This window comes from Strix aluco, chromosome 9 (genome assembly GCF_031877795.1).
Source record: "Strix aluco isolate bStrAlu1 chromosome 9, bStrAlu1.hap1, whole genome shotgun sequence".
In the NCBI taxonomy this organism is placed as follows: Eukaryota; Metazoa; Chordata; class Aves; order Strigiformes; family Strigidae; genus Strix; species Strix aluco.
The window spans coordinates 21,628,782-21,646,871 of NC_133939.1; the positions used below are offsets into that span (position 1 = coordinate 21,628,782).

Sequence of the window (18,090 nt, forward strand, 5' to 3'; positions counted from 1 at the left end):
ACATGTTATCCTGAGCAGAGGAGATCTATCCAGATTCCTATCCATATAAATGTTGAGGTTATTCTTTTGCCTATTCCTTACTTTCAAATCTCAGAGTAGTTTTGTGCTCAGGAATTCAACAGAACATTCTGCTCCTTCTCAGCTTCTACTTTTGAATTTGCCAGCCTTCCATGAAATGCCAGATATAGCTCCAAGGACTAGATTTTTGTCTCTGTTTTGTTAGCTGAACCAAAAGATATGACAAAGTGGAACATGGCTTCTGTGTAGCCTGATGCTGACAGCATTCCTGAGATGGTCTGTTACATGATTATTAAATGGGGTGAAAGTGTGAAAGAGGATAAAGCCAATAATTTCTTCTCCCTGTTCCACCTGTCCCAGGTGCTCAGCTGTGATGCCAAATAAACACCTCCCATAGTTCATCTTGTGGAGTCTTTCCCACACGGGTATGATAGAAATATTTGCCTAGGACACCTTTCAGAGAAGGGTATTATGCCAGCAGAAAAGCAGGTTTTGTGGCAGCTGATGAACACTCCTAATTGCATAGGATATGCTGCTTCTTGGACGTGTGTGCATGCAGACTTGAGGAACTGAACTCTTGTGTTAGAAATTGCTAACATTTAAGTTTGGAGTTGGTTTTGGGTTTTTTTTATTTTTAGGCAAAGACACAAAAAAAGTAAAGCTTGGAGAGCAGAAGTTTTAGAGACGTTTCCTACTATCATCCTACCATTTGTATACAATCTGGTCTGGGTAGTTTGTCCATGAGTTAAGCAGCACTTAAGCCATTCATATATATCTCTCATCTTCCATAAACATGAGATACAGTGTATTGTTCTAACAGGGAATAAATATGTGGGATAGTGATCAAATCCTCCATTTTAAATAAAGTTCCTTTAGGACAAAATATTGCTGTCCACTAGCACAAGTTACCAGAGTGTCCTCCTCTCTCTTTGCTGCCCACACTGAAAAGAGAGTCCAGGGCTTGTGGACTAATATTCAAAGTCTTTTGTGAGATTGCTGCAGACTGCCGTCCCTGTCCATCCTCTTTCTCTCTGCAGCAGTAGCCTTCTGCTTCACTTGCCATAATCCCAATCCTAGATCCAAGATTGAAGAGACAGACCTATCGCAAAAGTTGAACTGAGCTTCTGGATCTCAGTGCCGTATCAAACAGTGCCTGGAGTGACAGGAGCCTCTCACCATTGTCAGAACTATGTAGAAAATATGTTTGTTTGTTTGTTTTATTTAGCTGTACATCTCATCAATATGCTTTCCACAGGCTTGCAGTTTACACCCCCACGCACATATAAATATAAACACACAGAGTCCTGTATGCACAAATAAAAAATCTAACTCTATATATTAGAGATGAGAGACTATTATAGAAATTGCTGAGATTTTTTGAATGCTCTGGAGAGTCTAATAATACTCTGATATGGTGTGAAAAGGTACCTAATCAAACCCTGATTCTGCAGTTGTACTGAGGGTAGAGGATGGGGAGTGAGAGGGAGAACAGCTTGCAATCTGTAGTTTAAGAAATGAGACATTCCCACTTGGAGACATCATCTTCACCTTATAATCAACAGAACTACAAATGCTGAAAATAAGTACTTTAATAATGCACTGAGCTTATTCCCTCAAAGCACTCCTAGAAAAACTTGCTGCTGTGATAATTATGTTTATCATTATTTGTTGAAGCCCATTACCATATAGATGTTGCCATGTTTTCTATCCACACATTACTACACTCTTTAGTACTATAAATAATTGGAAATAGTGCTATAAATACTTGTGCTGGTGGCATCTGAGCCAAATACTTATATCAGTTGAAGTATTTACCCATCAACAGTCTTCAGACAAGGGCTTTAAGTTAGAAAAGTCTGGTTTCTGCTTAGCTTCACTCTCCCTTAGGTACTTTTATGGCTCCTTGGTGCACTTGCTCCCTCTTTGCCCAGGGCTGTGCAGCATTGCATAGTTTGCAGATGGTGAGCTGAGAAACTACTGACAAAGCTTTTAAGGACTATTTTGCAATGGGAGGGAATTACACACCTACATACCTTTAGACACCAATCTGTGTCTTCAGACATCTAAGCGTCTTTCAAGTTTTTGCCCAGGGATAGAAGAAGCTGGTAGCAGAGCAGAACTGAACCCAGATCTTTCAGAGCCAAGGCCTTTGCCTGGATATCTGGACTGCACTGGGCTTTCATACTGCCTTGGAGTCAGGAGTCTTGAAACTCAGTTCTTGTCAGAAGATGCTTCCTCTGAAGTCATCAAAGGGTAGAGCCTGTGTGTCAGATCCAAAGAGGTCCTGAGACACACCTTACACACTAACTGTGGATGGGGAGACAATCTGGGAATTATGGACATGGAAAACAATGGGTGAATGGTTATATGAAGAAACCACACAGGTTTAGCAAGGAGACATGTGCAGATGGGATTACAGTGGTAACATGTCCACTCTCCAACAGAAGAGATACTGAGACACGTGCGTCTGCCTGAAAGCTTAAACACCACTAGGGGAAGGAACAGTGCCTGGGATTACCCTAGTCTGAATGCGATGTAGGCTCTCTTTTTCTTGCTTGCTAGGGGGATGTCAGTGAGCTTGGAAAACTGTTGATGCAAGGTTCCTTCAATGTGTGGACTGACCACAAGAAGGGGCACAACAAGGTGAAGGACTTGGCTAGATTCAAACCAATGCAGAGACATCTCTTCCTCTATACAAAGATGCTACTTTTCTGCAAGAAACGGGAGGAGAACACAGATGGCCATGAGAAGACAGCTTCATACAGCTTTAAAAATTCATTAAAGGTAATAAATGTGGTAATGGTGGGGGAGAGAAATAAACCTGGTGTTCTCACAACACAGGGATGTTTCCATGTGGAGACCTGAAGAAGGTACATGCATCTGGAGCTATCTTGCACTCCTGAGTAAATGAAAGCTCCTATTAATTTTGATCTGAAGACAGACCCACCCACATGTCCTGCAACTCCAGATGTGAGCCTTGGTTTTGCAACTCAATACAAATGGGCACCTTGTGTGTTTTTGCCCAGTGTCCCACAAAGAGAAGCAAGACTGAATGGACCCAGATCTCTCATTGTTCTGCCTATAAGCATCCTCCAAGTTCAGTTCTACTGTGGGTTTTACTATTGACACCAGTTGAGCAGATATATTCTGTGACAACAGTAGCTACAGATGAATCACAGTGCAGTAGGAGCGTCCTTTTATTTGCAAGACTGACATTTCCAGATATGAGTCAGGACATTTTCTGTTAAGATGACATTCATAGGTAGGCCAAATTTTTCCTTTAAGCACATTGGTGTGACACTTGTGATTTCAGACAACTAACATGGGTCATCATGCTGCAAATTTATTACAGAGTAACCAGACAAGAATTGTAATAGAACCTGGTTCAAGGAGCGAACCAATTCATATGAATGTTTTAAATTTCTTTCTGTGGAGATAGCAGGAATGATGACATAATCAATGCTGTTTAAATCTTCAAATCTAATGCTGAGGCAAATCAGAACAAGGGGGATGAACAAATACAGAAAAAAGATGGGAAGCTGGTAAGTATAGCAGCAATTGGACCTCAAAATTGTGGTTAAGAATCAATCATTTAAGAAATCTAGAATTATTTTCCTCAGTTCCTTGTTTGTCTTGCCTAGTTAGGCACTTAGCTCCTTGCTCACCAATTTTTTTAATTTTCCTGAATCTCTATCAAACTTTTTGTGTTGTCTGGATTTGCGGATGAGTCATTAAATCTCACAAAGCCCTGTTCCATCCCTCTTCCTCTCTCACCTCAAAAGGTCAGAGATGGCAAGTTGAAAATACTATCTTCCTCAAACTGAAAATTTGTATAGGTGGACAAGAGCCAGGGTAGGGTTGAAAACTGACCCACAGTTCAAGCAAAAAAAAGCAAAGAGGATTAACTCATGATCAGACATTAGCTTGTGTTACTTTTGAGCACTTAAATTTTAAAAAAAAATTTTTCCTATAACAATCAAAAATATGAATGATAAATTAGATGTTGAGAAATAACATGTTCTGAATTTTACTTTTAATGACTCCTTAAGGCACAGAAGTGAATGCAGCCTTTTAAAAATAGTTCTCAGAGGATAAAGAGTTTAAAGACTATTGACATTTTCCAGATTACAGCTGCTTCTTTTCTATTTTGAAACAGATGAGCACTGTGGGCATTACAGAAAATGTAAAAGGGGATAACAAGAAATTTGAGATCTGGTATAATGGCAGAGAAGAGGTCTACATTATTCAGGTAACAACAATCCTTATTTTTTTTTCTTCCAAGGACTATACTTCCTTTCAATTGACTTGTTTTTAGGAAAGTTTTCAGTTTCATGACTTACACTGTCCTGTACACTCAAGAAACAACAGCCATTGGAAGCTTCATTGTTGTATTAGCACTGAAATTACGAATTTATCATTGTGAAAATGGTTATGATTTTGGGTAAAAGGCAAAACAAAGTAGTGGAAAATTACTTGGAATGCTGGACAGAAAAGCAAGGACAGGACCTTAGATTGATGGTAACTTTTCCATCTTGAAGAGCATCCTCTTCTTTGAGCAAAGCTGGCCACAATGCTCCATTCCTTGGGAAAATTGAGAGCAAATGTAGGTCAGGGCAGCCAAGTGATGGGCAGCATACTTTGACTAGATCTGCTTTGCTTTTTCCTCTTGTGTTCTCAGGCATCTTCTGTTGAGCTGAAAAACACTTGGATTTCAGAGATTCGCAAAGTCCTGACAGGACAACTGGAAGCGTGTAGAGGTAGGGGACACAAAGTGAGATCTGGTAATGTTGCTTTCCTTCTGTAGCTGTGTGTGACAACGTGGAGCTGGGATGAGTTACGGTCCTGTCCAGTACTACCAGTGAGATCAGTAAGAACAGATCTATGCGATGATGAGTTGGGTGGTTGCAGCATTGCTGGGATTTAAACCCTTGTCCTGATCAAAGAAAATTTCTTAGAACTTTTGAAATGGCGTGAATAATTGTTCCATTCACAGTTAGCCCAAGGAACATGGTTTTCCTCTGTTCTCCCTCTCAAGCCGCAACCCTAGAAACATCCATTTATATCAGCATGTGAGGAGACGGGGTCCAGTGTTCACTCTGCATGTTGTCACAAGACCTGACACAAAAGATCTCCTTCCACATACATGACCTGACACAGCAACTGTTTCTCTCTGTCCTATTGTTTGTTTTGCTTTGTTGGGTTTTTTGAGGGGTTTTATTTTAAATCTAGTCACCCACCCTATGTTTTAAATGTCAGTCAGTTATCCCATTTTTTGTCTTGGTGACCTCCTTGTAAAACACAATTAATGACATTTCCCTCTCTCACAGAGATGTCACTATGAAGATGATTTGTGACGTGCTCAGTCATGAATGATTGAAGCCTCATAAGTACCTAAAATAACAACACCCTTTTTTATGTAAGATATTGAACCCAAGACAGACAAAATTCAGTTAGGTTATTTCAGATAGTAAGAGAACATAGTGATGAAAGCTATCTGAGATACTCTTCTGTTTATGAAAAAGAATGTACAGAGTTCTAAAAGCCATTTTTCAGGCTCTCTCAGGAAAAAAAACATAGCTCTGTCCAATATAGACTTTTGCTGGGCCATGGCATTGCTTCTCACCTTGACCTGTCATTTTCTGTTTCTCTCATACACACACCTCTCATTAAAGCAATGCCAGCAAAGCCTCTCCACCCACATCCTTCAGGTTCCTAAGCAGACTTTGTCCTAGACGGAAACGTGTGCCTGAGCTTTAACTTTAGATGTCACCTTTATTTTAATTGTCTGTTTCACAAAGACAATGAGTTCTTACAACCCCCTTAAGTGGAGGGAAACAACTATGCACATTAGCCTCAGCAATTTAATCCAACCCATAACAATATACTGATTTACAATGCTTATCACTCAGGTATTTTGTTACTACTATTCTTGTCTTCATCCTTTTTCCTTTTTATTCTGAATTTCACTGTGGCCAGTTCAGAAACTGCTGAGGAAAGAACTCAAGATTTTTATCAGTACAGTTTCAGGACTTGATCTAGGGACTCTGTGGTTTGTAATATTTACTTCTGAAACATAAAAACTGGCTTTACTTAAGCTACCACAGAAAAGTAGTTTATGGAGAAAATGTATGTTTTTAACAGGATAGAGTGCTAATCCTCCATGTGTGTTTCTAGGCAAAGAAAATGAAGCTTGTATGTCACACAGATGAGCATTTGTGAAATCTTTGTAGCATATAAGACCTATATGCTAGAGTTACTATGCATTTTCCAGAGAAAACTATGCAGGAATCAAGACTAAAAGTTTTAAAAAACATTTTTATTTTTATATTCTTTATTGTTTTGTCTTAAGATCATAGGATCCTAGAATATTTTAGGTTTCAAGGGACCTTGGGACATCATAGTCCAATGTCCTGTCAAAGCAGAGTCAGTTACTGGTCAAACTCAAGACTTTCTTCATTCTGGTCTTGAGAACATACAAGGATGACTTTCATCCTAGTCTATGAGCAAAGTCAAGCTTTCCTTCATTGTGAATCCAGCAGAAGAGCAGTCAGAGGGTAAAAATTGTATCTTATATGCTATTGCAACTCTTCCCATTGCCTTTTCCCAACTGATTACATGAATCAAAGCCCTTATTACAGTACTGATGCCAGGAGGAAAATGCTTTGTCCTGTGGTTTTAATCTGTTTGCAATGACTGATCAAAGAAGAGGTCTTAATTCATGCTTAATCCAAGACTGGATATTTCTCCAACTGTGCATTGTAATGAGAGAAGGAAGAGGGATACATTTGTTTGTCTGGGCTGTTTCTAATGACTGTTGTTAGGAGTTGCACAGGGGGTTGGAATGTTGGAAGAAACCAGCTGAGATGACTGAGTGAGTAAAGGGCAAGGAAGGTGGCCAGAGATGTGTGATAAATAGTTTAACATATAGGTCATTAGCGTCCAAACACTTAGTGTATATATACCTTCTATTGTATACTGCAATGAGCATGGAATACTAACAAGGCTTTGGGTAACACCTTGATCCATCGATCCCAAAGAGCATAATTGTCTCTTGAAGGCAAAGGAATTATGGATGCAGCTTAAGGGATTTGTGCCAGCCTGTGAATCAGTTGCCAAAACCAGGAATGGAGCTACTTCTGACGCCCCATGCAGAGCGCTCCTTTCTCCCAGCGTTCCCACCCACAAAAGGCTTTAGGTTTCTTTCAGTGCTGCCCCTGTCCCTTTGTTCTCCTTTCATTGACAGGAGCTTCATCTTCTTCCAGAGTGAAATAGCTCTAGGATCTCAGCAGCTCCTTCCATTGCTTCCTCACTTCTCAGTGTCTTAACTCTCCTGGTCCTGAAAACCAGGTTGTCAGCGTCTTTCTTATCATCTTTCTCCACTCAGCAGTTACTGGGCATAGGTACGAATGAGTCTGCAGCTGTGCAAAAAGAGCGAACAAGTGGCATCTGAATAACATTTTATTATTGCTGTTTGTCCAGGATGTTAAGCAAAAGCATTCTTCAGAGGGATGGGGATATATTCTACTAGATGGCTGCATGTGTAAAAGGACCGATGGATGTGTGTTGCTAAATCCAGAAAAAGTTGTGAGCCACAAAACTTGTATTCTGGAAAAAATGCCAATATGTCCATTCTCTAGATCCATATTGTGCAGTGAGCTAGGAAGAGGTACAGAGGAAAGAGAAGGTAGTAGGGAAAGAAATTTCTTCTGCACTGAAAAAATATGGGTAAAAGAGCTGTTTGGGTGAGCTAAGTTTTCAGCTCTTGTTTAAGATCACCACATGACTTTCTCTTCTCGCAGCAGAAGTCAAAATCTCTCCTCTCCTACTTCTCTCTCTCTCTCCCACCTTCTATGCAAACAAGGAAGCAACTTATACAATTTGGAGCAATTTCTTTTTACTTTTTCTTTAACAGAAGCAAGTCAACTGCACCAAAGAATCACCGAGAGTGTATACCATGCACCAATGGATTCCTCCAATGCAAGCAGGTAACTGCAGTTATCATAGCATATCAGGGCCATGTTTTGTCTTGCCTTTGTGGTTTTGCAGTACATAAATTCTTCATTTTCTGTGTTTAGCTTCCTGAGTATGAACTTACTCGATTGTCTTCAAACTCTTTAAAGACATGTAGATAAACGTTTTGCTCATGGGGTAACTAAAATCACAATGCAGAATTCATTTCAAAGATGATAATTTACTTTTGCAAAAGAACCATATGCTCCAGATTAACTCAAGTTTAGACAAAATGTGTTGGAACATTTCCAGGATGTTGAGTGGAGCTGTCATCAAATTTTTGTAATGATCCAATTGCTGGGCAAGCTTAATGTAAGTTGGCATGGGATATCACTGTAAAATTTTAGCAGGATCAACCAAACCAAGAGATCCCAGGTAACACAGCCAGCCTTTGAGAGTTGTACAACTTGATGCAAGATATTTTAAACAGATGCAGTGCTGTTTGTCCTGCACCATATTTTCCTCTAGGCTTGGTTACATTTGCATTGTTTAAGGTTTAAGCTGAGAAGGTTTAAGGGTGAAAATCTTTCAGCAAAACCTTAGATAGGAGAAAAGTATTACAGTAATATATGAAATGCAATCACAAAAATGTTTCAAATCAATCCAGATATATGTCCCTCTTATAAGGCTCTTAAAGTGAGAATTTTCAGAGCAGAAATTGTAGACAAAATATGTCAACAGAAAATCAATTAACTCCAGGAAGAAGGCCATGTGATCAGAAAAGGAGAGCTCAGATGCTTCTGCTCCAAATGCTGGGTTATTATAGGTACAGGAAGAAAATGGTAAGTCTTCATAAAAGAACAATGCTTTGGGCTTTCATGAATGGAACAGTGTCCTATTGGCTATTGTAAGCAGAGGCCACCTTGATCCTCTGTAACATGTGTCTCAGAGAGAAACAAGGACGGGGGGATTGCAGCTTTGCACTAGCTGATGTGAAATAGTGGATCCAAAATTCCTTCAGACTGTGGAGCCCCTTCTGCAGCCTGTTTTGGGATGCAGGGTGGAGGCAAGGAGAGGAAGAAAGAAACTAGACTTTGAGATAGCTACCCACACAGGCATAGCCTGTGTTTACGACTGACATGACTAAAGCAGCCCCAGTTGTGCAAGGCGCTATAGCAAGCCAGTGGTAGACAGTATTAGCTAAAGAGCAACCAGCATTATCAGTGCTCTGCTAGTGGTTGGAGGGTAATTAATTATTGAGATTTTATCTAACCAATAGACACCCTCTCCTGGGTTGCCCATGTGTAACAGTGACTCTACTGTTTATTGGGAATTGTCAAACCTGTACTGTGACACTGGGGAAATCTGTTGGTAGGACACTCTCCCCTCCTTGAGCCATATCTGTTCAATGACAAAGACTATCCCTTTACTTGTTTATACGCCGCAGCAGCACTTGGCGCTGCAATTCCATGAGATAAGGCAGGGCTGGGCTGACTTGGGATTGGAGCTGAGGTGTTGGCAAAAGGGACACTTAGAGCCAGTGCCCTTAATACAGTTGGTTATTGAAGGTCTCTGAATCCTGTTCAATTTATTTAAATTCTCTGTAAATTCTTCCCCAAAGTTGCACTGCTTAATCCTACAATGAGATGCCCTGTGGTATCTATTGCTGCTGTATCTCTCTCAAGGGATGGCTGCTGCATTTCAGTGATAATGAACTCATCCCTTTGTATTGTTCTCTAATCTATTTAAACATATGAAACTTAAATAGACTATTGTTCTAACTGCTTAACTATCTGCTTTATTGGAAATGACTGATTCAGTCATACATCCATGTAAAAATATCCCGTGTGCACATAGATATACACAAACACTTGGAGTTTTACTGCAGATGCTGTTTCAGAGAAGCTCGTGTGTTTTCTTGGTGTCTTTCTCCCAGCTGTAAATCTTTTAACTGTCAGCTGCATGTTTCACAGTTATCTCAGCCTAGCTGGGAAGGAACAGAGAAAAAAGGCTAAGGAAATGTGAGTGTACTTTGGATTTGTTCCCATATTTATTTTGAGCCCCATTTTGTACCTGACATCAGGCTGCAAAATCACATTTTGATTTAGTACAGGAGGTAACAGAGACCTCTGTTAAGGTTCCATCAGAAACAGGTCAGAGGGTCAAATACAAAGCAATGAGTCCCAGGCTGCCTTGTAGTTATAAAAGGTATTCACAGATCTTTAGTATTCCAAATGCTTTTAAGTTTTTCATGCTATCTTGCACCTTCCCTTACAGCAAGACAACCCGTATGAATGTTAAGTATAACAGTTCATATGTTAATTGTAAACAGCAATGTATTTGCTGATACGTGTTAATAACAAGCATTTTGGGAAAGAGTATTTCAGGTGTGCAGATACAATGAAATGTGTGGAACAGTCTGCCAAAGGTAACAGTCAAACATCCAAACTAAAGTACCAGACATTTGCAAAACAATGAGGATAAGAACCATGAGATAACCTTGCATCTCCAATGCCCTACAAACCTGGGGCAAGGGCTTCCTTCCTACTACAGATGACAGGGCTGATACCTGTGCAAATCTGGCAAGATGGATCCTCTCATCTATAGTTCATCTGTAGACAGGGATATCCCACTTGGATTCATGTTTTCAAAGAGCAAAAGAAACAGAAGTTGGGGGATCCTGGAGCCAGTGGAATCCATATGTTCCTCTACGCATGGTATGACCTATGCGTGACCATCCAGTACCCATTTCTCTCCTGGAGTCAAATATACTTATGCTGCAAAGGTTGGAAAACTGGGGTCCTCTTTTCTAACTGGTTTTCCACTCCTTCCTTCCAAATCTGTTGGACTTGCAAAAAGAACTTGTGCAGACAACCACCTTGTTCCTCCATTTTTCCCTTCCCAACTTTCTCTTAGCACATCCCTTACTGTGTGGTGTGGAAAAGAGACAGGGGCTAGAATGGCTTTTTCCACCATACATGCCTGCACAAATAGACTTTCATAGCACACAGAATTTTAAAACCTGCCTTTTATTCCTTAGGCTTCCATATCTGAGGGTAAAAAATAATGTTTAGTGCTCAGTGCTCCATTAGGTATTCAGCAGGAATGTAACTATTTTTGTATTTCTTTTGTCCAAAGGTATAGCAGGAAGTCATCAAGTATATATGAAAACAAATCTGAGACATCAAACGTGGAAACATCTAACAATAAAAACAGGAATTCCAGTCCCAGTGCCAGACAAAAGAGAGGTAGGAGTTCTGAGACAGACCTTTTTGCTTCCAAAGGGTAATATTTTTATTTTTGCACACTCATTTCTGGAGTTTGATGAGGACATTTTAAATGTATGTTGTTTAAACCCAACATCAAAAAAACAATTCTACAAAGCTGAGTGACTGTACCATGAAACTTCCTGAACACCAAAAAGTGTTACCAGTTCAGGATTTTTTAAGTCTGAGTTTTGATGCATTACAGCGCTCTTTATACAACTTGTGTTATTTAAAAATAGAATTGGGAGGGGCAGTAGTATACATATTTTAACCTTCTATATCCTGGCTAAATTGGCTTCTAGCCATATTTAATTTTAAGATTGTCTGTGGACTTTGCTAATTAATTTCCTTGCTTTATGTCAGAGATTTTTTTGCCTCCTCTGTGTATAGGTCACCCTCTAGTGTATAGTAAATAAATGCACATGCAGTCACAGAAAGTCCCTCCGTTATTTGAGGGCATGAATACAATAGATATATTCTGTACAATATAGGTTAATGTGAATGCTAAAAAGAAATTGGATCTTATGTGGCAGTAACAGGAACAGAAAATCTTTCAACAGGAGCTTCTCTTTTAGGTAGCATTTTGAAATGTTAGAGCAAAGACTGTTCTAATAATATAAAAAAGAAAATTGCAAGGTCTTGAGAGATTAAGGTCCAAATCATGTTTAAGGTAACAGCAGGTCCCTTTATAAGTAGAAATGGTAAAAAAAAAAAAAAAAAAAAAAAAAAAGGAATATTTTTTTCTTTGAAAAATAGGCTATTCACCAAAAGATTTTTTCATTGTAATAAGTTTTCATTCTGGGGAGAAAGTTATGGCTTCTTCATTAAAAAATCCAATGTTAAAAACCTGTTTCAGTTAAAATGTCTTTTTAAAAAATAAGAGCTTTTTTGAAATCGAAAAAAGTTGAAAAGCAGTCTTGAATTTGAAATTCATAAACCCCCTTTTTAAAAAATTTCCAGGAAAATTATTAATGTTTTTGAACTGGTCCAGCTTACACAAGAGTGTGGGAACTGGGGCCACTCGCTGTAATTCCTGCCAGCTCAGCCCGGGGCCTCCCCATCCTCTGGGATGGGGCAGCCCTGCAGAGCAGCCGCGGGGTTCAGGGGGCGCCTGTGCACCCCGGGCTGCCAAACCCGCCCGGCAGAGAGACAGTCAACAACTGTCCGGCTCTAGATGTCCCACCGAACCTTGTGTCCCTGTGGGGCACCTCTGGCTGGGACCCTGCAGGAGCTGAACTCGTCTTAAAACTGTACAGTGAGGTCCTGCTTCCAGAGATGCAGTGGAATGGTGCTGGGGCCGCTGGGGAGGGCATGGCTGTGCTCGTCTGCGGTTCACACGCAGCTTGGGGCCTGGTGCTCTGCCAAAACTGCCTCTTTTGTGCCACCTACTGACTGTAATATTCCCAATATCTATGCAGTTACAGAGTATTTTAAAATATTGTTTTCTTTCTATAGTACAGAGGGGGAGGGCACTATTGGCAAGCTATTTCAGTCTCATTATTCTTATGGATAAGCGCCTGTAATTGGGTTATCTACATAGAAAGCAGTGTTTTGTGTGGCCCTGACTGGCAGATTCACCAACTTGAAGCTATATGGGGGCTCCTCTGGGGACCACCTAGTCTAACTGTGCTGCTCAAAGCAGGGTCAGCTGGAGCAAGTTACAAAGGGCTGTGTCCAGCTGGGTTCTGAATAGCTCCAAGAAGGGCAACTCCACAACTGCCTTGGGGACGCTGTCCCAAACTTTAACCACCTTCACAGTAAAAAAGGTTTTTTTGTATTTTTAAATGGAATTTTCTGTATTTCAATTTGTGCCCATTGCCTCTCTCATCCTGTCACTGGGCTCCACTGAGAGGCGTCTGCCTCCATCTTCTTTACTTGATAAGATCCCCCTGAGCCTTTTCTTCTCCAAGCTGAACAGTTCCAGCTCTCTCAGTCTCTCCTCATGTCAGCTACTGCAATCCCTTGATCATCTTCATGGCCTTTCACTGGATTCACTCGAGTATGTCCACGTCCGTCGTACTGGGGAGCCCAGGACAGGACCCAGCACTCCGGGTGTGTCTCACTCGTGCTGAGTAGAGGGGAAGCATCACCTCCCTGGCCCTGCTGGCAAGGCTCTACCTAATGCAGCCCAGGATGTGGTTTTGGCCACAAGTACACTTTGCAGGCTCATGTTGCCCATCAGGACCTAGTGCTTATTATGCTTGGAAATGGTTTCCAGGGTTATTTGGTATACCTACAGAATGAAGGAAAAGGTTTGAAATCACTTAGGTGGAGACAACATGTCTTTAGAGACCAGTGTCTAATGACTGACTGGTGCTGAGAAGCTGTGGGGACTTGTGAAATCCTAAGGGGTCCCTCAGTGAAGTGATATAATTGCATAGCTGATAAACCCACCCCCTACACACATGCACTGTTGTACTTGCCACATGACTCTGTGATAATGAGATATTACGCATTTTCTTGCTCTGTGCAAACAGAAAGTAAATATATTTTATATACCCGTTTCTGGATTCTTTATAAGCTACAGTATCTTTACAAAGATTGCCTTGTAGTGGGAGCAGCCATGGCAGGGAAAGGCTCTTAGGCCAGCACAGGCAGTCTGAAAGCCAAACACTTCCCAGTGCACCTGTGGGCAGCCCCACCTCTGAAGCTGCCACTCAGTAGCAGTTCCTCACCAGAGGCACCTGCCTGGCCTAGAGCTGGCAGCAGGCCACCAGGTAGAAGGAGCTGAACTACATGGACGTAATACTTCTGTATTGTTAAAATCTGTTCATCTCTCACCCACCTATGCATGCAGGCATCTCGGATCCTGGATTATCTTGGCTGCAAATCAGGAAGTGATGTGATGCGCTTTCCCTTGGAAGCACAGCTTGTCTGTCTGTTGCTTGTCTGTCAGTGTGGATTCACTGTCTCTACATATTCCCTTTGTACTTCTGGTCTTCATTTGTCCCTCTAATGATTTTCACTTGGCAGTGTAGGAAATAAAGAAAAGGAAAAAGCTATTGGTTAAATCCTAAAGCAAAGAACCAGGCAGCCAACACATGGCTTTTCTCCTCCTTTGTTACCTGCCCACACAAAGAAAGGGACAGATGCAGAATTTGGCAGAAATGCATGGATCTGGGGGTTTGATCTAGGTCCACCTGTTTCTTGGATTGCAAGTAACTTACTATCTTTCAAACCCAGAGTCTCAGGACCTAGATCCATCTGTGACTTATCTCTATAAAGGCAGCTGTCAGGCAGCATGGCTGGCTTATTCATGTAGGAGCCTGGCACGTAAGCTTTGCTGGCATGGCACTCCTTACATCCCAGCAAATCATGAGATCAAATGCATGACTATATGCCAGCTTCGGAGGCTGTTAGAAAGACTTCAGCAGGTAAGGCTGAGAGTGTGTCAGCCATGGGGCTGATGATGGCAGACTCTTCAGTGCTAGTACTGGATAGCAGAAGTGGGACTGCTCGCAACACTTGCTGTCTGTACATGTCCTGCACTGCAAGGCTGCTTCTCTTCTCTCTACAACCTTGCTGTTCCAACCACAATGATACGGTTTCATAGTAAAAGGCATTAGGTCCTTTTTAATGAGCCTGCTGCTAAACTGTATTTTCCTTTGATGAGAGCTACATCCCTTCACCTGTTTTTCTTTGGTTTTGTTTTGTTGTTGTAGTTCTCCATTAAAACTCAGTGAACCAAACTCAACCCAGGGGCTCTGTTTGGCTCAGCTGGTTTAACCACCCTGACCTCATGTCACCTTTCTAATTGATTAGCTCTTGCTCAGGCTTGAACTGAATCAAAATTTATTTATTTATTTATTTTTAGTTGTCATCCAGTGCTAACCTTTCCTTTCCCATAAGCTGAACAGCTGACCCTTCCTTCCTTATTTCTCTTCCCTCTCCCTCTCTCTCCTAGTTGATGCTTCCACCAGCCTTAACCTTGAGCGCACAGCGCTTGCTAGAAAGCGATTCACATTGCAAGGTCTTTCCAACCGCAGAGCTCCACCCAAAGGTAAAATCACCCCATGCAGCATCTGGTTGCTGGCCATGTGTCTCTTGCACTCCCACAATAGTTCTCTCCATCCCATAGTGTCATCCATCACTATTTCCTAAAGTGCTGCTGCATCTCACCAAAATGCTTGTCTGATGCACACATATGGCTCCTCTTCTCAGACCCTGTTACCAAAAATTGCTCCCATAGCAGTGTTGGCAGGCAACCTTTGAGCTGACTGGTTGTGTTTTTTACTGGTGCAACATTTATTTCTAGTTTCTCTCAAGGGCTAAAGTGTGAACTTGTTTTAAACCACCAACTTAACTTCTTTCAGCAATTTGCTGGCCTGAAGGGAAGAGCATCATCTCTGTGTTATGCTACATGAGGTTTTCATGTGTTAAATTGTTCATTGGTTGGACCTCTGCTTTTTCAAATGTTGCTCAGCCATAGCCTAGTGGTTACACTGAGGAACTGGAATTAAGGAGATCTGGGGTTTATTGTCATTCCTACTTGATTATGTTATATGACACTTTAAAATGGTGTGTTCTGAGTCTTTGTGCATAAATGTTTAGAAGATGCTTAATATCCATGAGTAGAGATCATTGCATGGTCCTGTGATGTCTGTACAAGAAAGAGACTTTAGAGGAAAGAAAGAAATGTGAATAGAAATGAAATTGAATGACTATTTGCAGGAACTTTCTGAAAAGATAACTTAATTACTCTTTTTACTGTTATTATCTGTCTTCTGTTCTGATAAATTATATTTCTTCTGTGAGAAAAAGGATTAGTGTGCAGTGGAGAGGGTGAGTTTCAAAGGAGGAAGAAACAGGATGAAAGAATAAAAAGATAAATACAGAAACATTAAACTACAGTGTTACAAAGTAGATGAGAATACACCAAGAGCCAATACAGCCATAAGATTCTGGCTGCAAGGTTAAGGCTGCACTTTCAGGATGGACAAATGAGTTCAATGTTCTGAATACAAAAAAAGGAGTGGTTTTCAGATCCTGTGATTTAGGGAAATCAGTTGCAAAATACAGATTTCAGAAATGCGGGATAATGCTGTAATTCAGGCAAGTTTGGATCTGCAATATTGGTTTGGGTCTCTTTTGCTCTTTTATCTGAATTTTTCTTGTCATGTGAAATGTCTTGCATTGTATTCAGTGTTCCAGACAGCAAAGCACAATTCAGAAGAGTTCATACCCCCTAAACTGTAGGCACTCTCAGCTCAAAGACTTGCTGGGTCTGGTTACTTGAGATTCCTGTGAAACACCTCCATTACACAATGTCCCCTTTCACTTTGTTGTGTTGTTCAGTTACTAATCTGGTCCTGGCCTAGAGGAAACCAGTTGGCAAATCGGCCGGATGATTTGCAGAGTGGTCATTTCTGCAGGTAGTGACAATGCAAAGCTGTGTTAGCACTATATGGACTGGCTGTTAAGGCAGATCAGAAGCTGTAAGAAGGTAACAGGGAGGTTACGGCAATAATTACACTTGTCCTGCTCTTGACCCCTTTGTCTAAGGATTTGTTACTGGCAGTGGCAGGAGATGGCATACTGAGCTGAGCACACTTTGGTTCAGACCCACTGTGTTTGTTCATGTCCAGAACACATAAAAGGGAAGGTTTAAACAATAAAATTACAAGGCTAATTAGGGGGGAAACAAGATTGCCTGATGGATATCAACTGGCAGTGAAGCATGGATGCTCAAAGCACTGCTGAACTGTCTGGCCAGGCTGGATATGATGGGGTAGAAAACATTGTATATAAGCACCCTGGTGTTTTGGCCAAAGAAATGCTAAGTCTGGAGGAGAAGCTTTACCATCCTGCACTCCATTAGTGCAGAGACCCCCAAGGCAGCCATACCAGAACTGGCACCAAGGTGTGTGAAAGCCCACACTTGTAGCACTCTGCATCTCCCCCACCCTTGAGTCAGCATTAGCTGTCCTGGTTTGCAGAGCCAAGCTCATATTCCTTGGGGTTGGCACAGGGTCTGTAAAAGCTGCATGATGTGGTGCAAATGTAGCCCAACACCATAATTATAAAGTGAAATTTTCTTTGTCTCTCCATAAGGGCAGTTACAGCAGCCTAAATGTGGAGTCATTCCGTTGTAATTATCACTGAGAGTAGAGTTTAACCTCTCATTTTTCTTCAGCATTTTCAGGAGGTGTGAATAAGGATGTACTTGAATATATGTGCTTTTATGAGTAAATTGATAAGGAAGTGCATTAGCAGGTACAAAATTTACAGTCTTTTTCCAGTAGCCAATCTACAGTTAAAGTTGCACTGAAATTTTAAGGAGCTAATATGGTTTCCTGATGTTTTGGCACAATAAAACATTATAGGAATTGCAATTCAACCAGTCACCCTAATTTCTGCTCCTCTGGAAACATATAGTGAACGTGACACTTACTAGGCAGAAATATGGAAAAAACAAAGTAAAGAGAAAAGTTCTGTGACTGAACATTAAAATAAGGAAATGTGAAGAAGATGAGGAATGGGAAAGAGAGTTTTAAGATCCCTGGCAAGGAAGTCTTCACAGTAGTATAATTGTGCACAGGATATTTAAGCCTGAAATATAAAATCACCTGAAACATATTTTACTCCAGTGCTGTATGCCAGTTAACCACGGGAAAAAAAAAAAAAAAAGAAAAAGAAAGAGAGAGAGAAAAGAAGATAGACATGATAAGAGAAAGGAGACAATTGGAATAGAAGAGTCCCTCTGAATCACAGGCACCGTCTAGGAACATCTGGGCTAAGATTCAGCAAAGCATACAAGCATGTGCTACAAAGGGTTTTGATGAAATAACTTTTCACCTCTCCCAGGAAATTTTTCAGTGAAAATGGAAACAACTTTAATTTTTACATAAATATTTCT

The 18,090-nt window shown here is 40.9% G+C and overlaps 1 protein-coding gene across 2 annotated transcripts in view; it reads left to right on the forward strand.

Moving 5' to 3' along the window:
- Positions 1 to 18,090, forward strand: part of MCF2L2 (MCF.2 cell line derived transforming sequence-like 2) — a 163,797-nt gene that overhangs the window by 130,721 nt on the left and 14,986 nt on the right. The window contains exons 22-27 of one of the 2 annotated variants that reach the window (XM_074834159.1): positions 2,581 to 2,802; positions 4,175 to 4,267; positions 4,697 to 4,775; positions 7,931 to 8,003; positions 11,107 to 11,216; positions 15,139 to 15,234. In XM_074834159.1, the coding sequence (XP_074690260.1) occupies positions 2,581 to 2,802; positions 4,175 to 4,267; positions 4,697 to 4,775; positions 7,931 to 8,003; positions 11,107 to 11,216; positions 15,139 to 15,234 (673 nt within the window). The remainder of the gene's footprint in view (positions 1 to 2,580; positions 2,803 to 4,174; positions 4,268 to 4,696; positions 4,776 to 7,930; positions 8,004 to 11,106; positions 11,217 to 15,138; positions 15,235 to 18,090) is intronic. The other variant, XM_074834160.1, reaches the window with a different exon arrangement.